Source organism: Lynx canadensis, chromosome B4 (genome assembly GCF_007474595.2).
Source record: "Lynx canadensis isolate LIC74 chromosome B4, mLynCan4.pri.v2, whole genome shotgun sequence".
Classification (NCBI taxonomy): Eukaryota; Metazoa; Chordata; class Mammalia; order Carnivora; family Felidae; genus Lynx; species Lynx canadensis.
In genome coordinates, this window is record NC_044309.1 from 51,259,486 (window position 1) to 51,284,194 (window position 24,709).

A 24,709-nucleotide genomic window follows, 5' to 3' on the forward strand; every position below is an offset into this window, starting at 1 on the left:
GGGAAAGGGGGGGAAATTCGATGAAGAGGGCAAAAGAGGGGAAAATATGACTCGAAATTTTAGATCTACATGATTGGAGAAAGATAATAACACAAACCATGATAGAAAAGTCTAGCAGCAGAGATGTTTTAGTTGGAAAGATAATTCAGTTTAAACATTCTTCAAAAAAAAAATATGTACAGGATGTTCACCAGTCTGGAGGCATTTGGGACACCTCCATGAACGAAACAGGCAAAAATTTTCTGCTTTCATGGAGTTTACATTCCAGTATATGGAAATAAATACACAGTTAGAGGTATAGTGTTCACCAAAGAATTTTGTTTCATTGTGATGTTTGTTTCTTATTTCTTTCTGTTTTCATTCGTACCAATAATATAAAATACACACAAAAGAAAGCATGGGTGACTAGTATCTGACTTAAGTCATCACTTAGGCAGCAAAATGTTCCAAGTAACTCTTTCCTCTAAGACTTCAAACTGTCCTCAAACTGACCTTGATGTCTACAAGCTTCAGACAAACGGCTTAGTAATTGAGAGCAATAAATTTGAATCAATCACATTTAGTTAGGAGAAAGTAGTGTAAGTGTGCTAAAACAAGCTGACCTTCTTCTAGCTTTGCATTTTTATTGCACCCTTTCTGCTCTTCACCTGCACTTGATGTTATGGTGGGATCTTCTGACCTTAGCAGTACTTCAGAAGATGTGTCTGGACTACAGTTCTTACTAGGTCTTACTGCTAGATTGCTCAAAGGGAGAAAATTATAGGAAAAATATTTGCAGGTCAGAAATAAGGGTTTTGAGTGACTAACCTTGGAAGTGAAATTTTTGTTGCAATTAAAATGCTCAGTTTAACTTAAGAAAAACTATGTAAAACATTACATTTATGCATTACATTTCAAGCTGCTATCAAGGACAGTTGAGAGATATTAAGTAATACCAATTTTTTTCTTGACACTGTAGCTGCATAGTATTCATTTCACCCTTCAGTAACCTAATATGCTGAAAAGAGACTGGACATTATAGACTTTAAAAGTTTCCTGATCTCCATAGTATTGGGAGCCAATCTTCAGAACTCTCTCCTGATTGGTTGAAGCATTCAGTTTGTTTCCATACAAAAAAATTTTTGGCTTTTGTTTATTTATTTATGTACTTGTTTTTTCAATCAGTTACTGTAAGTAGTTCCTTCAAGTTTTATTTATTTTTTTTTTGATGTTTTTATTTATTTTTGAGACAGAGAGAGACAGAGCATGAGCAGGGGAGGGACAGAGAGAGAGGGAGACACAGAATCTGATGCAAGCTCCAGGCTCTGAGTTGTTGGCACAGAGCCTGACGCGGGGCTCGAACTCACAAGCTGTGAGATCATGACCTAGCTGAAGTCGGACGCCCAACCGACTGAGCCACCCAGGTGCCCCGTTCCTTCAAGTTTTAAATTATGCATATTGATTTTTTTCTGAAAACATATTTATTTAAAATTAATTTTTCTCACCAAAGCCCCAGTTATATCTAATCATGTCAAAGCAGTATGTCAAAATCACGTCAAAACAGTATGATGCCAAAAGTTATCTCTAGGCACTTCCCAGGAGCTGGAGATAATTGAATCTAATTCTTCTGATGGAACAAGATGATGGCAGTCTGAGGAGCCCATCTGAGGATTAATTGTTTTCTGGAATAGATTTTCAAATGCTAAATGCTTTCATAAATTTAGTTCAGTAACAAACATTTATTAAGTGTCTAATGGGTGCTTAATCTTACAACAGACATATGAAGTCCAAAATTGAATCAGGCAGTTACCCTCAAGAACTTCATATTCTAGTAATATTTAGTCTTATTAAATTATTGTTGTTTATTTATTGTAAGGTACTTTAGATTTCTGGTTTTTCATTATGACCTAGTCAAAACTCATTTAAATATATTATATCCCATTTTTAATTATATAAGCTATCAGGTCTCCAACTGGTAATAATTTTCTTAGCAAAATGTACGGCAAAGAGTTTCAAGATTTTAGCTATCCTACAATCCTTTATAGACGAGAAAGCTAACAATTCTGACTTAAACCCAAGTTTCCAAGGAAATCTAGTTGAAAGGGCATTTTACTTCAGTTCATATGAGAGTAGAGAATGTGGAAAATAATTTGGTGCTAATTATCATCTTAATTGATTGTGAGATTATTATTTTATCTTACGTGCTGGGGGTGGAATTCATTCTCTCTTCTCCCTGACATTTCTCATGGATTATTCCATACCATTAATAGCTTAATAGATATATATACTTTGTATTAGTTTTCCAGATCAAGAAATTCGTAAAGTGGCAGTTCAACAATTAGACAACCTCTTGAATGATGAACTACTGGACTATCTCCCACAGCTAGTTCAGGTAAGAACCACAGAGTTGCCAAAGGATTCCAGGATTTTAACCAATAATTTTTTAAAAAGAGTTTCCAGGACACCTGGGTGGCTCAGTTGGTTAAGTGCCTGACTTCGGCTCAGGACATGATCTCATGGTTCGTGATTTCGAGCCCAGCATTGGGCTCTGTGCTGACAGCTCAGAGCCTGGAGCCTCCTTCAGATTCTGTGTCTCCTTCTCTCTCTGCCCTTCCCCCGCTTATGCTCTGTCTCCCTCTCAAAAAAGGAATAAACATTTAAAAAAATTTTTAAAAAGTTTCCACAACAGATGACATAAAAGTGATATTGTAATTTGGCAAGCCAGGAGCTAAACTATAGCTCATGTGTCAACATGGGTAACATAGAAATTCTTTAGCCCAAATTGGTAGTTACAAAAAAGGTATATAAAAGCCAAAAAAGAAATTTTTTAAAAAACAACTTCACTTATTAATTAGAACTGGAAGGGGGGTGGGTAGAAATGCTGGTGATGAAATCTTTTCATCTATGTAGAACAATTAAAAATTAATCAAATAAATGTTATGTGAAAAACAGTCTTTTACTCATAACATATGTGTTTCTTGCCTTTGCCTTAGGATGTTCTAATATTGATTATGAACCTATAAAAGTAGTTTAATAAGATAATACTCTAATTCTGCCAACAGATACTGCATTTTAGCCACAACATTAAATGTCACAATGTTGGAGTAATTTTAGAAAATAATATAAATTTATATAGAAATATGAGCAAACACTGATTTAATCTGAATATTTTGAACTATAAACAACTATACATCTTACAAATGACCATGTAATACCCAAACTACAAACAATATTTTTTTTTCCAAGTTGACTATGAAATAAGGGCTGAATAGGTAGTTCAAATATAATGGTCTTGATGTTTTTCATTTTTGTTTCATTTTTGTAACTCAGATGTGTTCTTATCTGAAAGGTCTGGTTGTAATTGCAAGCTATTTTAAATGCCAAGTGCCTCAGCTTCTGAACATTTAGGACAGAAAACTTTGAAAGTAATAGGGAAAACCTCTATCAGTGACTTGAATACCATATTGCTTTGCACATGGAATATATACTCCTCTGAAGGACTCCTAGGGAGAGAGCTGGTTTAGAAATAGTTGTACCATAGAGTTACTTCTAACAATCCTTATAGTTGTGATTTTCTATACTTACCAGGATAGTGTGGTGAAAATAAAAATTAATCTAAATTGTAGGAACACTATTCATCTCATGGCTCATGAGTATGGGCAACATGCTCTATCTTACCCTAATCAAAAAATAAATAAATAAATAACCTTTTACAAAATTTTTTGAAATGACAGTCTGAATCAATACACTTGGCATCAGGAATATTGCTGAGAGCCATAAACCTGCAAGTCTAAATTCATAAGACAAGGTGCACACAGAATCCAACAGCAAATGCACAGAAGTACAATTAGGAAGCACTGAGTTACTCTCTAATTAAAAATGAAGATTATAGGGGCACATTGGTTAAGTGTCTGACTTCGACTCAGGTCATGATCTCACTGTTCATGGGTTCGAGCCCCGCATCAGGCTCTGCAGTGTGTGGAAACTGCTGGGGATTATTCTCTCCTCTTTGCTCTCTGTTCCTCCCCTGCTTGTGCTCTCTCTTCTCTCTCTCTCTCTCTCTCTCTCTCTCTCTCTCTGTCTCTCTCTCTCTCTCTCAATAAATAAATAAATACATACATACGTACATACATACATACATACATAAGTAAAAACTTACAAAAATTAAAAAAAAATAAAAATGAAGATTATAGGGGCACCCGGGTAGCTCAGTCAGTTGAGCATCCAACTTCAGCTCAGGGCATTATCTCGCAGTTTGTGAGTTTGAGCCCCACATCCGGCTCGCTGCTGTCAGCCTGTCATCGAAGAGCCCACTTCCTGTCATTGTAGAGCTAGCTTCCCATCCTCTGTCCCCTTTTCTGCCCTCCCCCGCTTGCACTCTCCCAAAGTAAATAAATGTTTGAAAAAAGTGAAATTTATAAAATGATTTGAGGTGGAAAGAAATGGCTAGAAAAATAAAATTAGGAAGAATTTTCAAAACATTTATTATAGAATTTGCCATTAAACTTCCACGTTCTCTCCTGCCTTCAAAAGTTTAAAAACATAAATGCTTGGGCACCTGGGTGGCTCAGTCGGTTAAGCATCTGACTTCGGCTCAGGTCATGATCTCATGGTCATGAATTTGAGCCCCGCATAGGGCTCTGTGCTGGACAGCTCGGAGCCTGGAGCCTGTTTGGATTTCAGTCTCCCTCTCTCTCTGCCCCTCCCCTGTTCACACTCTGTCTCCCTCTGTCTCAAGAATAAATAAACATTAAAAAAAAATTCAAAAACATAAAAACTTTTTGAAACAAAAAATTCTACCCCATTGTTATTTTCTTGAAGTGTGTTATTTTATGTATTATCTGTTAGCATTATGCAGGATATATTAAAGCAATAAGATAAAACTGTGAGACCATAACAAAAACAGGACATATTGTTCATAGACAGAAAGCAATTAAGACACAGACCCAGAAGTACTGCAAACCACAGGTCAACACCATGTGGGTAGGTTCCAAGAACATTTATAATAATGCAGTGTGCACCAGAAATATTGCTGCCTCCCTCCTAGATGGTGATGGTAGCATGTAGGGGAAAAAATTTGTATCAGTACACAGAGTGATGCTTATAGTTTAGAAACAATGAAGCAATTTAAGAGCAACAAGTAGTTATTGCATCAAGAAGAATAATGGGGAAATCTAAAAAGAAAAGCATGGAAGTAATTCCAAGACACCTTTCTTGCTATGTGCTTATATGATATACGATTAGGTCATGAACACAATTTATGACCTGGTCAGCCCAGTATTAGCAAGTAAGTGAAAGCAAGCCATAGCTGCAGTTTAAGACAACATACATTATGATCTTATACATTCAGACAGCATCAAGAGTTTATGCAAATTTGCTGAAATCATCTTTGGCACTCTTATACCTTAGGAATTATAACTTTCTCATCCTGAGTATGGTCAGCATATTGAGGTATTTCTTCCGGTGTGTATCTGAATGCATGTTGTGCCCACTTTTATCTGTTGTCTGTACTATAGTATAGGACCTGGCTTAAATCTGCACTATAGTATGTAATCTGGCTAAATTCTGTGTATGAGTGTCTGTGTGTGTGTGTGACTTAAATGGCTATTGAGCAGCTAAAGATAGAAGCCTTGCTTCTTAAGCAGGGATGGAACTTTTATCAAGAGAGCCTGGTTTTCACTTTCACAACATATTTGAATTTCTAGGATGATGATGGGGCCCAGGTACTGTACTGCATGCTGATAGTGAGGTCCCTGCAGAGTACAGGTGGAAGTCTGAATTAGGTCCACAGGATATTAGGGGCTGCCATTGCTGTCTGTATTTTCCACAGGTTGGGTATCCTAGAAACTCCTAAAGAGCTGTTCAGAGTGGAGATGAGGGAAAGGATTGGGGGATGGGTGGCTTTAGGGTGGCAACAATCAGCTTTGAAACCTCTAAGTAACGTGTCAAGTTCTGCAGGTTAATACTGACATATCAATGGTGATTTCAGCTAAGGCTTTGAATATGGATTAATTTCATTCCCCAAAGCAGACAAATATCTATTGTTAATAGTGACATTTTTATATCTAGGACACTAATCATGATATATTTACTTTTGTGGGTTCCAGGATTCTCGTAGGCATGGTTGAACTCCATCAACCATCTGCTCTATTTATTATCCTGTGATACTAAAGCATAAATAAGAAAGAGACTACACAAATCCAAATTGTGTGATGTGTGTTTTATGTATTATACACCAGCTAATAAGGTTATCAAATATGATATTAACATTTTGTTAAGATGTTTATGCTGTTTCCCCTTGTCTTTTCTTAAGCCTCTTAAGTCCCTTGTAGTCTGCTATAATTTTGCTACTGAGAAGAGAAGTAAGTAATATATCTCTTACTTCAGGCTGCCAAGTTTGAATGGAACCTTGAAAGTCCTCTAGTACAACTCCTATTGCACCGTTCATTGCAAAGCATCCAGATTGCCCATCGTCTTTACTGGTAAGATTAACTAAAATAGGACAAGATGACTTTTTTTTTAATTGTCAAGTTCTCTCCATAGAGCTTTGGAAGAAGTGGAAGATTTCTTCCCTTGTCATGATATAAACCTCTACTTAAACTCTGCCAAAGTTGAGTGTTTGTCAAGGTTATTTTTATTTATGAGTATAATTTAACTGTCATTGTCTTCAAATCTTCCCCTTTGTACAGTTGCTTCTGTTTACATCCAATCAGAATTTTAAATCTGGATGATAGCTTTCCTGTAGTTTTAAATCACCTGTGCTATTTGTGGTCATATCTATTCATTGAAGATTTCAGTATAAAATCTACTTATGAGATAGTGGAGTTTGGGAAGAATGTGTGCTTTAAAGTAATTTTTGTACAATTCAGTGGTAAATAGTGAAGGCTAACATATACTTGGTGTTGCAAATCCCTAGGGTACTCAACTTTTCTCCAAACATAATTTGAATGTTGTTAGTGGAGAAATAAAATTTAAGAGATATTATCCTCCATTATCTTCTTCCATTATCACCTATTCTTGATCCTATTGAACACGATGTCATTGGATGCCATACTTCCTACTTTTATTACTAAACTTGTGGACTCACCTTCATAGTAAACTTTTAATTACAAATATCAGTGATCCACCAAATTAAATAGACCTATCTTTTGTCCTCACATATGTATGGCAGGCATCATTTACTAGCTTCAATTGCTAGTGAAGAACTTTAATTAGTAGAAAAAAAGTCTAACTTTTGAGTATGTTTTTCTGCTTCGAGGAATGTTACCCATATTGACACCACTCTTCCCATGAAAATAACTCAAGCATTTCATAGCAAAGTAGAGGTACAAGAAACTATCAACCACCAGTGTTTATTTGATGCTCATTTATTTTTAAATACCTAATATAAAAAGCAGAACAGTTTCCTCTACTATGTCAGTATAGTGAGGCAATCACACACATGACCAGCACTGGGCCAGTCACTGAATAGACTCTTAGATCAAGCTCTAAATGAAGTCTTACGCTCCTCAGGTTTCATATCAGCTGTACCTAGCTAGGGGAAGTTAAGTAGATACACTTGGTGGTCTTCTGCTCTCATAGTAAAACTAGAACTCAGTCAAACTCAGTGGTTATTTCCTTTAAACTTCACTTATTTTTGTACTTTTCACTTTTTTTGACATGTGTTTATGAAAATTAAAGCATGTTAAAAAGTGACATGACCTGATAATGATCTTGATTTAAATATTTGAACCAAAATATAATATGTATATAAAATATAATTCAAAAAGATATCTTTAAAAGTAGAATAAAATATTAAGGACTTCTCTACTAGAGTAATGATTGTTGTAATACATGTGCCCCCAAAGTAAGTCCTTCATTTGCTAAAGTAGCATGAAAATTGGAGTCATTTGAAAGGCAACAGTGAATGCAAACAAAGTTGTAAATCAGTGTCATACTTGGAAGTTCACAATAAATTTAATTATGTCACTCTTTCCAAAGAATTGCGAAGGAAGGTCTTTCTCTGTATAATTCTCACCTAATGAAGAAAAGAAAGACAAAAAACAAAGCCCCTTTCACCTCTCACTGATTCAAAAAGAGAGTAATATAGAAGGAATAGAAAAGAATATAAATTACAATGAAATGTTTGTTCTGAGTGCTTAATTTGTAGATATGGGAGAGGAAAATGAAAACAAGGAGGGAGATTTTAAAATCCCTACATCCTTTTTAAACCTTAAATTTAAAAAGTATCAGGAAAAATATCCTAAGCATGAATAATATTAATCATATTTAAAACATGGGCCTGGAGTTTAAAAAATACCTTGCACCTAGCATCAAGCTTAGGGAATATTTGTATATAGAATGTTTGACGTTTAAAATGTTAAAGATGCAGCTCAGACCCTCCATGATACACTTAAACAAATAAACCCATACAATTTAATGATTTTATTTTTCACTGGATGAGCTCTCACTTCCTCAGATTCAGCATGTTCAACATGGAACTCAACATCTTGCCCTGCTCACCCAGGGCTTGGATCTTCCCTGTTCCTCACTAACATGTCCAATTGTTTACCAAGCCCTGTAACTCCATATCTCTTACATAGCTCTATCACCTGACCCTAAGATGAGCATTTCTCTGTTTAAGGTAAAGATTTTAAAATATATGTTGTTTTTGTTTTTTTTAATTAGAGAATCAGTATGCTATAGGATCTGTCGTAAATTGCGCAGCAATGCTGCCATCTTTCATACTCTTAAGTCCTGACTGAATAAGCCCCGAGAGAGAACCAGTTTGCAATCAAATCTGTGTGGTGGGGAACCATTTTATAACAAGGATCCTTTATAAATTGTTACTTAAGTCACATGTTACAAAAATCTGAAAGTGTTCCCTTCAAAGTATAGGGAAGCCTGAGGTGAAGCTCCCATTTTCAAACTCTAAGTGCAGCAATTTTGTTTCTATACAGTACTAATACTAATTTTTGCTAGTATGGTGAGTGGTGTTTGAAAATATTCAATAAATTATTATTGAATGAATGAATAGGATTAACTGCCTGGGTCCAGCTGTGCACATGCAGACTTGTGACAGAAGGGGGCAGAAGAGGGCTGCTTGAGCAGTCAGTCAGACTTGATGTCAAACCAGAGCTGGCAAGGAAGGCTAGGGCAATTTCAGGGGATTGATGCCTATCACTAGTAAAGTCAAGACTGGATTGAAGGGAGAGTGTGAGCGGAAGTCACGAATTAGGGCTCAAAGAACAAGTTGTTTCAGCAGTGTCTGCTGGTCCTGAATGACTTAAGACAATGGTATTTCCGACACCACAAGGGTTCCCAAGACAGCAACGGCATTGAAGGATCAAATCCTATGAGCTTTAATCTGCCACTCATAAAATTGAGATGATGCAAAATCTGCCCATTCATTTTCTAAACACTCACAGTCCTAAACTTTTCTCCTCTAGAATTTGGGGTAATTCTCAAAGGAGGAATACTCTAAATAAGCAAAATAATGTGGACATGTTTGCCTCATGTGATTTGAAGTCACACATGTCCCTCTCACCCCTTCTCCTAAATATATCACACCTGATACCTGAAATTTATCATTAGTGAGTCATTCCTTTAGGTTAAGTATTGTTCCCTCCCAGAAGTTTTCTTCTAATGTGTATGTATATATGTGTATATATGTTCAGATCATAGTGCTTGTGATGAATTAGGTTAGCATTTGTTCATTTATGTGACAAACATGAGATACTAGACACCGTTGAACTATAAGGATAAAACAGAACAGTCCTTGCCTAGACAAGCTCACAGGCTATGTGGTGGGAAGAAATAGAAGGAGAGAACCTGACAACAAATTCTGTCCACCTTACAGTAATCCATCCAAAATGTAACGACAAGGTAGAGAGACAGGGCTGGCCATCAAGTAAATAAAAAAGCCTAAACGTGCACTCCCATTCTGTCAGAGTTAAATATCAATACAGGCATACAAATGTATACACAAAGGAGATAAGTGCTCTCTACTTTGGTATCTGAAACACTCCCTGAAGAAAGAGTAAAGAGCTGTACTTTACGGAGTTATCACAGTTGTATAGAGCATGCATAATACAGACTCAATAGAAGGTTTTAAAGCCTCAGTCCTTTACCTTCTAGAATCATAACATTACTATCTAATTCACCTTTTACTTTTACAATGTAATGAATAATAAATTATTGCTTTACTTTTTTTTATAAGGTAGAGATATGGCTTGCTGTCGTTTAATATGATCTCTTATAATCGTATCTTTCATGTATTGTTCTCAGAAAAGTATACACAGGATAAAATCTCTCCAATAAAGCAATTTGCTAAGCTAACAATAGCTATTCTTTACCTCAACCACCTGAAAAAAAGTGATGGATATTTTAAGAAAGTTTACGTTTTATGTTATAATCTGTAAAATGCATTAGCATAATTTTCTAGTTAAGGCACAATAAAGGAACAGCTGGGTTTTTTTTTTTTTCTGTTTTATTTCTATTTTATGTTAAGTCTTATATAGTTCTTTAAATAAAAAGATTTTAAAAACAGAATGTAATTTTAAATTAATTATCTTATATCATTTGTGTTATTATTATTATTATTTTACTGTTTATTTTTTGAGAGAGAGAGAGAGCACAAGCGGGGGAGGGACAGAGAATGAAAGGGAGACACAGAATCTGAAATAGGCTCCAGGCTCTGAGCTGTCGGCACAGAGTCCGATGCGGTGTTTGAACTCTGGAACAGCGAGATCATGATGTAAGCCGAAGTCGGACACTGAACCAACTGAGGCCACCCAGGTGCCCCATGTGTGTTATTTTTTTTTTTTTTAATTAAATACATATGAAATAGAATTTTAGAATCTTAAACAAAGTTCTATCTCAAATCAATACAATAGCCAGGAATAAAGGTCAACCTTAAATTTATCCGTAGTTTAAATTATTTCCCCCTTCAAATTCTTCTATTTTGTTTTTTTTAAAAAGTCAAGAGCTATAAAAATGAACATTTTGTGCATACATACTGACCTCAAATGTTGTAACTTAGACCAGATCTGGCCTTTGGGAACTGAACTTTCTAATCCACTCTCCAACAATTTTCAGTAGAATAGACACTGACCATATATCACTGCTTCCTTAGATAGTAATCTGGCGTCCCCTATAATAATATCAGTCTTCCTCTGTCATCGTTAATGCTAAAGATTTGGGGTAAGTCCTTGAAAAACAACACTATGCTGCTTAATTTTCACTGTTTCCAATCAGACTGCAGCCTTAATTTAGCTAACGAAATATATGGTCAACAAAAAGGCATTCTGTTTAGTAATTGTCTTTGTCTTTTAATAATATTTGAATTTGGCTTCCAAAATAATAGACTAATAATATCATAGAGTTATAGGATTTGGGAGTCGAATGGAGCCTTAGAAATCAACTGCTGTAGCACTTTTTTTTTTTACCCAGTAAAGGATTTCAAACAAGTGATTCTTCCAATTACAATCATCTAGCAGCTAAAGAATTGAGATTAAAATATCTTTTTTTTAATGACATCTAATACCCAATTCAGGTCTCTTGGCAATTCAATATCTACTTCCAAAGAAAGTACAACTCAAGAATTATAAAATGTTTGTTTGTCTTTCTATCCATAATTAGGTACTCATTAAAATACTAAAGTAGTGGCATTTTCTTAACTTTAAAGCAAAACTGAAAAGAAAACAATATAGTAAATTGAGATCTCTATATCTATATACTCAGAAGTTTTACGTATGAGCATGACTCACAAGTACTATCAATTATAATATTAATTAATAAGTGTGTGTAGTAAGCTCCAAAAACACTGTATACTTGAAGGAGTTTTGAAGGGAAACAGTAGGTTTTTCCCAGAATTTTTCTTATGTGGTTCCTGATTCATACCTAAAACATTAAATCTGTTCTCTTAGTTTTTACTATGAAGCAATGAGTGATAAGAAAACAATTTCTGAGTAATTTTCTTAGTCTCAGTTTGTACTTATTGTTAATACATACTATATAAAAGCAAGACTTTATATTATAAAAAACCAAGACTCAGTTTTTTCAGAAACACTATTTACTTAAGCAACCAGCAATATGCTAATGCAATTCAAATCATCCCATTTCATCAAGTTAAATGAGTTAGAAACTAAATTCCCATGCTCCAGTCCAGAACTTGGCAATAATAAAATGTAAGCAAAATTCATCTTTAGTTTCCTTCTAAATAAAAAACCCCAGTAAGCAATTAGACATAGAAGCCTAAAAAGCAGGAGAGAAAGATCTGGACTGGTAACAGAATGGAATCGTTAGCACATTGATAGTATTGCCGGGCTTCCATCTTATGGTTCAGTTGTCCCCCGGGTTTGGAGTTCTCACTCAGATTCTCTGTACCTATATCCAGAGTTTTTAAAAAAGAGAGAAAACCAGAGCATCATATCAAAGTATTTTCAGATGCCAGGTCTAGAGGCATGCCACTTTTGCCTACATTTCATAGGCCAAAATCAGTAACAAGGCTCTACCTACATGCAAGAGAATATAAGAAAGTGGACCAAGTATCTAGCTATGTACAGAAGCAAAATGCTGCTTGATCTGGTAAACCCACAGCATTGTCTGCCATGGAGGTGTGAAACAATGTGGATGACTCAAGAAATTTGGCCATCAAGAAATTTGGCAAGAGAAAGAGGACATGGAAGGAAAACCAGTATGCACCCTCATATATATTAATTGGCTTTCTTTTCAAAACCTAAGATTAATCTCAACAGACAAAAAAGACTATTGCCTAACTACCTGATAAGAATCATCATTTTGGCAGACATCCTCTAAAAATGTCTTTTGTCCAACAATTCTGTATTTCCAAGTTGATTTAATATATGGGTATATTTTTAAACCATTTTATCTGGACAGATCATTATTAAGTTTTTTATGTAGCTATGCTGGGTAACTGGTGTCTCAGCCCAAGAGGTCCAAAACTGAATTAAATATCCCTATGCTCCCTTTCTTTTTCAATCCTTGCCCACACTGTGTCCAAACCTCGTTTTTGTATTCAGTATCCTGGTAACAGCCACTACCAAGATATCCAACACGGAAAAATTATCCAATCACCTTCCTCATTTAATTAGTCCTTAAGACCTAATATTGCTTCTCCTAACAATGTCTTAAATTTGTCTCTTTTTCATTTCTATGCCTAGCACCTTAGCTCAAGCCTTTTTACCAAGCTCAAGTGCAGTATTACCTACTTGGACTATTGCAAGTAGAAGGCCTCTTAATTTTTGTTTGTTTTTTTCATCTTCCCCCTCCTTTCCCCCCCCTCATCCCTCATCTCGCCTCTCTTCGTCTCTTCTTCTTCTTCTTCTTCTTCCTTCTTCGGAGGATGGATGAGAGGGTTCCTTTTCTAAGCTGCATCCGCCTCCTCCTCACCTTCGCATCTCGTTTCTCCTCCTCACTCCTCCTCCCCCGACTCCTCACTCCTCCCTCCTGTTCTACCTGTCTCCAGCCCATCCATTACTCCACATGGCTCTTGGTATAATCTCATGTACTACAATTTGATCCAGACTCATAAAGTAGGAATCGTTCCAGGGTAACACACAGATAGCTAGCATAATCTGTAATTCAATTAAATATGACCTGAAATTACATTTTCATAATTTCTACTCTGCCTACTTTCCACCCCCATTTTGTATGGCTTTCTACATCCAAACATAGACTTCTCTATTCCCAAGTTGTTACTCAAATTTTCAGAGATCTTTCATGCCTTGATTGCTTTATACATGGCATTTCTCTCTTCTTGAAATGCAGTTGTCCTGTTGTTACACAGAGTCCTCTAGGACTCAGCTCAACTTTTTATCCCTTTGAGGATGTCTCAGCCCTTGTACCCACTACCGATATAGTTCTTAGCATATATATAATTTTGCTTACTTCACCATTTACCTTTTTCTTTAAAATATTTTGGGCTGCAAGTAACAGAAAATGCTGATTTAACTGGCTTTAACAATATGAAAAATTAATTATCTCATATAACAAGAAGTCATTAGTTGCGTGGTTCCAGAGTTTTTTATTGCAGCAGCTAACCAATTTTATCATAAAACCCAGTTTCTTTGCATATTTTTGTTTCTCATTTCCAGTGTGTTTACTTGTTTTTAGTCCAGATCATGGTTACAAGGAGACTGCCACAGGTGACACATGTAGCAAAGAAAGGGGCCGATTCTTCCTCAATAAAAAAATTTTCTTATAAACTCATAGCAGAGTTGAGTTCCTTTAAGATTTGCCAGAATTGGGTCACATGTTATCCTGAGCCAATCACCTGATTAGATGGCAAGCAGGTAAACTGACTTAATTGGTTTAGAATATTTATAATATACCTCTAAACTCATCATCTTCCCTGAAGATTTTGATATGTGAACAAATCTGATTCTTTTTCAGTTATGAAGGGAAGACTAGGTTTCGTTTAGATAAAAACCCTATGTTCTCTTTCTGGATTGTGAGACCCTACCTTAATCATCCATCCTTAACAGCAAACATTGCACATAGCATATGTAATGGTATTTAATAAACACTGTTTGAATGAATTTAAAAATTATTATGCCACATACATTTATACTGCCTACGGGTTAACTTTTCTTGACTACTGTACTTAAAACAGCATATAATTATGTCATATTACACTAATGAGTCATATTATAGTAAATCATATTATATTAAATGTATAAGTTGACCATTTGGTACTCTAATAATCACTTTTGCTCTTTTCAAAAAAATGAACTTCCCTAGCTGTCTGTAATTGGGGGAAGTTGAGTACATGACTTACAGATAAATATGATCCTTTGGAATAAGAGTTTTTGAAGAGCTATCACATGTTAACCAATGATGGGTCTACAGTGTGAAGTGCTTTATATTGACTTAACTATGCTGTTTCTTGAAACCCTGATTAAAAATAAAAAGTTATACCTAGTGATTTGATAAGAAGTGTTTTATGGGGAAATCTTAGTAAAAAGCCACTTACTATCTTTTTAAAATATAATTTTCTATGTTGAGACTGTATGAGTTTTGGGAATTACAGAGCAGTTTCTACTTTTGCTGGTTCCTATCCTATTTGGTTGGTTAGTTGTTTTTTTTGTTTTTTTTGGTTTTTTTTTGGACTGGAAGATGATAGATTTTTGCTGTTGTTTTGTTTGTATCAGCTGGTGGGTAAGTCCTTTATTTTCAGGCTCTATTTTATTTTCTATGTTTGTTCATCAAAAGATCATTCTTCGGAAAGGTGAATGGAGGTTTTTCTTGCTTTTCTTTTAACCGATTTTCTATTTCATTTGTATTGTTGTTGTTACAAGAGAAAGACAATTACTTTGCTTTTCCTTTTGCTAAAGAACTTCACATATATTGCTTTTAGTGCAAAAAATCCAGACTTGGATATTTTAATCAAATACTTGTCACGTTTCATACCTTAGAATTCTTGCTTTTGTTTTGACATGTATGATTCATTTTTGACCAGTGACAAGGAACAGCTTGCACAAATAATGCTCGTCTTCGCTAGAATCTACCTGAAACACTAACCACTCTTGACAGATATGCCACATAATTATATGTTGCTTAGGTCTAGTCATCTGAAATTGTTAAAAGGAGGAACCTTAATGTACATGTCACTTTCTTTTTAAATTGGGCACTGTGTACTTATGTTTCCTAAGGTGGTATGAATGTCATTAATTTACCAAAGTGGTGGGACTTTTATTATTTTATTCCAAGTAAAATTACTATCACTTTTAGAGAGGATGCTGCTCAATAAACTGCTAACATAAATTGATTGATGATTCAAATCTCACAACACTTAATCTACAGCTTCAGTAACTAAATGTTGTGAGGGTAATTTGAACGATGCAAGAAAGTGCATGAGTATATTGAGGAAAGAGAGAGTTTTATGTTAGTTCATCTACTCTTTCATTCATCTATTCTCTGATTCATCTATTTCATCTACTATTTCATTCATCTATTCTCTAATTGAGTTCCTATTATATACATAATTTATGGCTCTTTTGTGAAAGAGATAGAAAATATAAGCAAATGCTAATAAACATGGTTTAAGCAACGTGTTTTTTTAAGCTTCTAGCTATTTTAGGCAATTACCACAGATATTAGAGTCTATTTTTCAACTCTGCTGTCTCAACAAGTTAATTTTAAACATTACATCAGTGATTTTCAAATCCTCTTTGAGTTATAAACCCAAGTTCAGCATATTCTTTCACAATTATTTGTTCTTTGGAAATAGTTGTGTCCAGGGAACCAAGGAACTTCAGGAATTGAATGAGGATAAGATAGTGACTTGGATCATCTTTAGAATATTTTACTGTTCTTTCTATGCTATAAAGACCAGGAATACTAAAATTTATCAACTCTAATGTGGCTGTGACTTATAAAGTATCACTAAGAATTCTAACCATCTAACTCTGTGTCTTCAGTGTTCCTATCATGACAGGTAGAAATAATATAGTTAGTGCTAGATACTATGCTAGTCACCTTTTTCATATTATTTCACCGATTCTCAACACCTCCAACATGTCCATCTTTCAGAGGAATAAATTAGTACTTTAAAGAGGCTAAGTGTACAATGCTATTAAGTAGAATAGCCAAATTTGTCCATGTGCCCTATATACTATGACCTTCCCACCTGCTTAAATATAATGAAGGGTATATCAAAAAACAATTAAAAAGCAGAATGCTTTTGGCAGGGGGAGCAAACATTCCTTGAGTAGAAATTCCAACTCAGGTTGTCTATTAGCTGTATAGCCTTAGAAAAATTACTTAACCTCCTGATCTTTTTAATAATCTGTAAAAGAACTGTAATTATGCCTAACAGAGTTATTGTTAACTTAAACTGAGATCATGTTTATCAAGATCTTTAATATATATTTTGGTATATCCAAAGGATATATATTTTTAATCAATTAGAAAGCATAAGAAGTATCCGAAAATCCCAGTTCCCAAGGTCGTATCACAAATTAATAATTCCATAGAACTTAGATCTTGGATTCTTGATATTTGACTCCTCATTCCTACCACTGTTCTTTCTTTGTTTGTTCCAATTCAAATTTAAATTAAAGTTTAATAATAGAATCTGAAATGGGTGGAAGTGTGGAGCAGAAAAGTCACTGTATAAACTAGTTTAGAGACTTGTTGAGCAAAGTATCATGAAACATTCTAAGTGTCAGAAAAGGTTGAAAATATGTGCATTTAGTTTCAGAGAAATTTGACAAAGGAATCTAGCAACATTCACAGATTGCCTGTTGATACATGTTTTTACATTTCAACAGCCACCTTCTGTCTCACTCACATCACTCACTTGTCTGCTAGCACAATTCAGAAGAAGAAAATCTGTGTAAAAATTTTCATTAGTTCTTTAGTTGTTTTAAAGGTTTATGGCTATGAACTACAAATGCAAAATTGTACTCATGCAAGAAGTTGGGAACTTAAAAGGCAAAGAACTTAAAGAACTCCTTTGGGGACCACACATTTGTAGTATGCTTCAAGTAAAAAATATTCTTATTGAAAAAAAATCACTTTAATTGGGGGTACTATTTAAAATAAGCATATCAGAAGGAAGTGGGTAGGGGAAAGTGAAGTAGGTGAAGGGGATAAGAGTACACTTATGATGAGCACGAGTCATGATGTCTAGAACTGTTGAATCACCCATATTGTACACCTGTAAACTAATAGCATAATGCATGTTAACTATACTGGACTTGAAAATTTAAAAAAAAACATTATTACAGATAGATAGAGTAGATAGCTAGATAAATAAGCAAGCAACAAACTCCTTACACAGGAAGAGGAATGGATCTTGTGTTGCTAAACCCTACCACACTAGGAAAGCGTTGTAGACCATCTAAGAGAAAATAGAAAACTCACTGAACATCTCATGAACCAGGACAGAATTCCTGATTCATGATTGGTGGGCTATCTTGGATTTTTCCATTATTAAGCTAGATTTTTAAATTTTGAATGATGTATCCCTTTGGTATAAAATACTTGTAATAAACCTTATACTGAGCTTATGAATACAGTGAGATAATTTTTTCTTTAGGTATAATGATAAACCTGCCTTTATACAAGTTTTCACTTCCAAGGTCACACCTGGAAATTTCCTGCCCATCTGACAATTGTTAATGACAAATGATGATTGTATAGTTCTCCTTTCTCTTTCCTTTACCCAGGATCTGTAGAGATGGTTATCTTCAAGAAGGTCATTTGTTGTTTCTGTACATATATTATATTTAGGCCCAATTGGTGTTCCAACCTCTGGATAGCACTGTACCCACCAGTTTTGGTGTTTTGTGTTGAGGCAACTAGTGATCCCAGCTATGGGATCTGGTCTGGTTAATTGACTTAAATTCCTGAATCTCTTTCCTCATGAATGAGGAAATGGAATAAAATGCTTACCAAATACCTACCATGAGACCTGACACCTATAGCTACTCAGTACATATACATTGAATAAATCAATAATTGGAAGAATTAAATTTTTCTGAGAGTGAGTGACATAAAATTATGCAATATGCCTTGTTGCAGTTCCTAGTCTTAACAGATGTTTCTCCTTCTGTTTTCTCTCTTTATCTTTCTTCTTTTTATTTTTTAATCAAATGATGGCACTTTATTTGTTGGAGTATAGTTTAAGAATGTTTTAATTAGCACTCCCAACTTAAGTAATCTTATCAGATAAGTGGGCATAAATCTATAATTCTGTGAGTCGAATTCATGTACATTTCATCTAAGTGTAATGGAAAAAACATGTAAGTGGGAAAAGTTCTGGGACACACTTCTAGTATTTCTCACCATCCCACATCTTGCCACATTCTGGACAGTTTCATTTCTAATGGAAGGATGATTCAGCTAAAAAAAATGCCTCAAGAGCACTTTACATCCTATTTTACCAATAAATTTTAGCTCCTTCACACTTTCAACAACTACTTTCCATGGCTTCATATTAAATCTTTCGTCACTAGGAATGGCTCTTCATGTGGAGTTTCAAACTCAGAAATATAATTCTATTAGCCCTTTCACATTTTGACTTTATTGTACATGCATGCTCAATCTAGAGCTCAATGCCAATGGAAACTCCACTCCTGATGTCTGCCTGTTGTTCATGCTCATCCAACCACTCATGCTCTGGCTTACTTTCCTAGCAAGTTTCCTAACTATTCATTTATGTATCTTAACTAATTTCTTCCATCTCCCTTATATCTACCAAATCATTATAAAATCTCATGAGTCCGTACTCTCTATCTCCACTAAACCCTTAGCTCGAACATCATGATTTGCTGATTAATACTACTATTGTTTATATTTCATCTGCCCAATTCAATGATTCTGCCAGTGCTCATAAGATCAAGATCAAATCATTAGTCTTATTGTATATAAAATATCAATGGAATAAATTTTATTTTATTATCAGTGTCAGAAAAACTTGGTTTTCTTCTCCAAAGCAACCAGTTTGTTTTAATATATGAAAATGTTGGCTTTTCTTAACTCACAGAATAATAGTTACAGTTAGAATCTACTTCACTGTGCCTAAATGCAAACTCTGGTTCTATTATTTATTAGGTGTCTGACTTTTGCAAAGTGCTTAGCTTTTATAAGACCGGTTTTCTCAGGCATTAAAATGAGGATAATAATAACATTTATTTTTAGAAGATTGTTGTGATAATTAATGTAATGTGTAAGATTTGGGACCATGGAGTGACATAGCCATGTGACTCAGAGAATCCAACCAGGTGTCAGCCTTACACCTGCAAGTTGTGATCCTATCAGAGGAAGAGTTTACTCATTCAACAAAAATTATTAAGTACATTCCATGTTGTGGTCTTCAAGGATATAGCAAGGGATAAAACAAAAATCCCTATCCTTCCTTGTATAGCTTTTTAAGAGAAATAAGATATAAGATGTTGATAAAAGCTATGGCAGAAAAATGAAACAATTAGGAAATATGATAATATGAGGGATGGGGAGGTGCAATTTTAAGATACGAAGACCAAGGAAAGTCCTCATTAAAAAGGGTGGCATTTGGGAAAAGACCTCAGTGAGGTCCATCTGAAGGATGGTTAGGTATCTAAGAAAGAGAATATGAGGAAGAGGAAATAGCATATTCAAAGGCATTGAGGTGTGTATTTAGGGTGTTAGAAATCAATGTACTTTCTGAGGCTACAATGAGTCAGTATAGCTGAATTAACCTGAGCAAGGGGTAAAATAATAGGAAATGAAGTCAGAGGGGAAAGGGAGAGAGAAGGGGGAGGACAGGTATGTAAAAATTTCTATGCCGTTATTAGAATTTTGGGCTTTAATTTAAGTAAGATGGGAAGTCATTAGAGAGTTCTGGGAAGGTAAAAGTCGTGATGTTGGTTTATGTTTTAATAGAACCACTCTGGCTGCTGTGTTGAGGATCAACTGAAGAAGAACAATGGCAGGAACGAGATAACCAGTTAGGAGGCTAATGGAATAATCCAGCTAAAATGTTATAGTAGCTCATGGCAGCGTTATGGTAGCAGAAGGAGTGAAAAATCATTAAATTCTGGGTTTATCCATAAAAGTAAAGTGAATGGAATTTTCTGATGGATTGCTGAGGGGCATAAGAGAAACAATTAAATGATGATACCAAGACTGAATGCCCAAACAACTTGAAAGAATAGATTTTCAGGAGGGCATGTTTCTAGAGGTGGGAAAAAGATACCAAAAGATCAGTTTGGATCTATGAAAATCTGGAACAACTACTACTGAACATCTTTATCTGGACTACAGAATAAAAGGAAGGAATTATCATACCCAACACAAAATGAGGCTTAAAAGCATAAGAGTAGGTGATATCATAGAAGAATGAGAACAGAGAGAAAGAAAAAAAGTCCAAGTACTGGAGTAAGGCCAACATTTAAAAGCCAAAGAGATAAGGCAGAAACAGAAAATAAGATAAAAACAAGCAGTCAGAGATCTAAAGATGAACCAAGAAAGTATTGAATCCTAAAAGACTAAAGAAAGGTTAAAAGTAATATGATTAACTTTGTCAAATGCTGCTAATAGGTCATGTAATATTGAGATCTGAGTAGCACCATGAAGATCATTGGAAGTCATTGAAAAAGCAATTTCAGTGGAGTGGAGGTGAAAGTCTGGTAGGAATAAACTCAAGAAACAGAGACATGTCAGAGACAGTAACTTTTGGAGTTATGCTGGAAAAGGAAGGATATACGGGGTAGTGGCTGAAGAAGAAAATGGAATCATGAAAGAAGTTTTGTTTTGTTTTTTGTTTTTTGTTTGTTGGTTGGTTTATTTAGGATGGGAGAAATAACAGCTTTTTTGTATGTTGGTGGAAAAAAATAGAGAGGGTAACATTGATAAGACCAAAGAAAATAGGAAAATTTCTCATGCAAAGGTGTTGAGTAATGATAGGATTAGGTTCTATGGCAAAAGAGGATTGGAACAGAGTCCAGGAATAGTAACAGGAAGAAATGAAAATAGACGGGAATAGGTAGGTGGAAAGACATCATGGTAATTGCTTGTGTAGTAAAGGAAACAAAATCATCTTCTAAACAGGGCAGAAGGTGTTGGGAGTTTGAGGACAGTGGACTCACTTGAAATTACTGCTTATAAATTTAAAGTAGGGCCAACTTGAAAGATGTGTGCTTTTCCTCTTGCCCAAAAAATAGGTGGAGAGTTGGATTTAACCAGGATTGTTGTTTACCATAGCATATCATGAAACAAGGGAGGCAAGAGAACTGAAGGTACTTGCAAAGGATAGTCAATATAATGATTTATAATTTATGGTGATAAACCATGAAACTTGTATAAGGACAAAAGTGAGGACATAAGTTGGGAGGAGAGTTAAAGAACTGATGAATTACAGAGGTCTGCATAGACAAAAAGATTTTAAGCATTAGGATTACTAGAAGCAGTGAACTAGAAAAATAGGAGGTGGTGGGTGGAGAATGAGATGCCTGAAATTGAAATGAAAGAGAATTTGCAAACACTGATAATAATGAGGTCAAGTATATAACATGAGTTTGACTGATATTAAAGATGACATCATCAAAAAAAGAGATGAAGGAATTGAGAGTCCAGGAAACTGAGAAACTCATCTCATGGATAATGAAATCAACAAAAATTGTGATGTAAATGATGTTGGAGAGAGTGATAAGTGACCCTGTTAACTAAAATCTTCAAGTAATTAGGGCAAGAATTTATGTGAATCAGAATTTCTCTTAAGTTCAGTGGTTATGGAGCCAGAAGGAAAGTCCTTTAAATATTTTAAGATCCAGAGAAAAGTAAAACTTATTTAAGTGACACAGCAGCATGCAGACAGATAAGGAGCTGGGAGGTCAGGAATGAGGGGATATAGCAGAATGTCAGTGTCAGGCTGGAAAATTATGTAAGTTCTAATGTGAATCTAAGGAACATGGGTTGAAAGATTCCACAGTTGGAAGCTGTTGACCTAGAAATTACAAAATAGGTCTCAACTGGTCAGCATCCTACCCAGGAATCCACTCTGGTGCTTAGAAAACTTAATCAAAGCCAAGAAAGCAACACAAAAATTGCTTAGAAAGGTCGTTCCAAGATTGTTTGGAAGATAGCATGTTTGCTTTTTTAATGACAAAGCGTTTTCATTTTTTATTATAAATATGTTCAAACATTTATGAAAATAGAGAAGATAGTACCATTACCACCTACCCCGCTATACACACATACTACCACCAAGTTGCAACATTATCAGGATTGGGTGCATTTGAGAAGGTATTATTTATTTTTCAGATTATAATTAGGTGTAGAAATATTTGAGAGAATTAAACTGTAGTAGTTATTACTATATTTGTATGTATGCCACCTTAGTTTTTTTTTTTTTTAATATTTAAGAGAATCTGGCCTTTAGAATAACAGATTAACCAAGTAATCAAATAGCTTTGTGATTTAGGTTGAAATGGTACTGCATTTATAAGTCATATGAAACAGTTTTGTAAACAGTGTACCATATTTATAATATTTACAGTATTATGTAGTAGATATAATAAGAAAATGTTCTCTGTCAAGACAGACCACTGAGTTACTTAAAAAGAAAGTTGAATATACTCAAAATATACTCAACTTATAAATGAAGTTCAAAATGTTTAAGGGTGTTAGGTTTCTAACTCGGAAGACGGTAACTAAAGACCTTCCCTTCCTGAAGGCCATTGCTAAATTTGGTACATTTATAAATAATTTAAGATATATAAGTTAAACTTAAAAACCTTAAGGAAATTTATGTTTTTTTTTTAATTTGAAAATTAGTAAAGTGACTTAATTTTTCAAGGAAAATTTTGAAAAATCTTTTCTAGATTCAAAGCTGTTTAAAACTACCAGAAGACCTTACAGTGTTTAGAACAGTGGCTGGCATATAGTAAACACTCATTAAATGTCATTACTTCCCTTTGGCTGCTTATATACTTGGGGTCAAAAGTTTAGCTGACCTCTAACACAGCCTTGTGGTATGAATTCTGAATACTCACCTGTCTTCCTGGGTCCACCTTTCCTATCTGTACCTTCCCTTTGCATCATTTTTCATATTTAATTTAAATTTTATTTTTCTACATTGTATAAGTAAATACATACATAAATAGAAAACCATATAAGCCCTACACATTTGGTCCTTCCTGTGCCTTTTCATCCTCATTTTCTACTGTTCGCTCAATGCACTCATGGTCACACCATACCAACATACATGCTAGTGCATCTTCCTGCTGTCTAAAGATACTAAAGGGGCACGTGAGTGACTCAGTTGGTTAAGCGTCCAACTTCAGCTCAGATCATAATCTCACGGTTCATGAGTTTTGAGCCCCACGTCAGGCTCTGTGCTAACAGTTCAGCCCTTGGAGCCCGCTTTGGATTCTGTGTCTCCCTCTCTTCCCCTTCCCCCACCTCTCTTCTCTCTGTCTCTCTCTCCCATGAATAAACATTTAAAAAATTAAGAAAAATAAAGATACTAAAATACTCTTTTTCTCTTTTTTCCTGAAAAACTTCTTGGCATCTCTCAATATCCAGTTTAAATATCTTCTCTAAATCTTCTCCATTCTTGGCTAGAGTCAGTTAAGACTCTCTGGATCACCAGACTTTTTGTTGATATGCTTATCAAATTGTTCGGGAATTAATTGTTCAGAATCTGTTCTCCTGACTAAGCTTCTGACCTCTTAAATTCTCCTATAATGATTTCCTTGAGTTTTTCAAGTCAAGAGTTGGCAAATATAGAATATAATCAGTGCTGTTAATAATTGATTTCTATTACTACTCAGCACTAAATGCTATGTATTCTCATATATGTGAGTTGTTTCCCTGTGTCTCAGTTGGTCCTGAACTATCTGGGCTTTAGCATTCAAAGTCTCATGCCGAAGGAGACCCCTTAGTCTTGGGCACAATGGGACTGTTTTTCACCTTACACGGCAATCATAGTAGCATGTATCCAGGGCTTATATTCCTGGTTTCTGGCACTATGTTTAACATTTCATTGAAATTAACTCATTTACTCTGTATGACAGCTCTGCCCCTAGGCACTATTATTATCCCCATTTTACAGATAAGAAAAATGAGACATTAAGGAATGTGCTTAAGGTCACAAGCTGTTAGTGGAAGAATGAAATTTGGATAGGGCAATCTGACTCCAGAGATCCTACTTTAACAATTACACTATGTTACCTTTAACAGTCATGGAAATATTATAAGCATTATGAACAACATTAGAGCACCAATGCTTCATTGTGACTTA

The 24,709-nt window shown here is 35.0% G+C and overlaps 1 protein-coding gene across 4 annotated transcripts in view; it reads left to right on the forward strand.

Annotated features, from left to right (window-relative positions):
* PIK3C2G (phosphatidylinositol-4-phosphate 3-kinase catalytic subunit type 2 gamma) overlaps positions 1 to 24,709 on the forward strand; it is a 358,133-nt gene that overhangs the window by 152,866 nt on the left and 180,558 nt on the right. For all 4 annotated transcript variants that reach the window (XM_030322152.1, XM_030322155.1, XM_030322154.1 and 1 more), the window contains 2 exons: positions 2,278 to 2,371; positions 6,367 to 6,461. In XM_030322152.1, the coding sequence (XP_030178012.1) occupies positions 2,278 to 2,371; positions 6,367 to 6,461 (189 nt within the window). The remainder of the gene's footprint in view (positions 1 to 2,277; positions 2,372 to 6,366; positions 6,462 to 24,709) is intronic.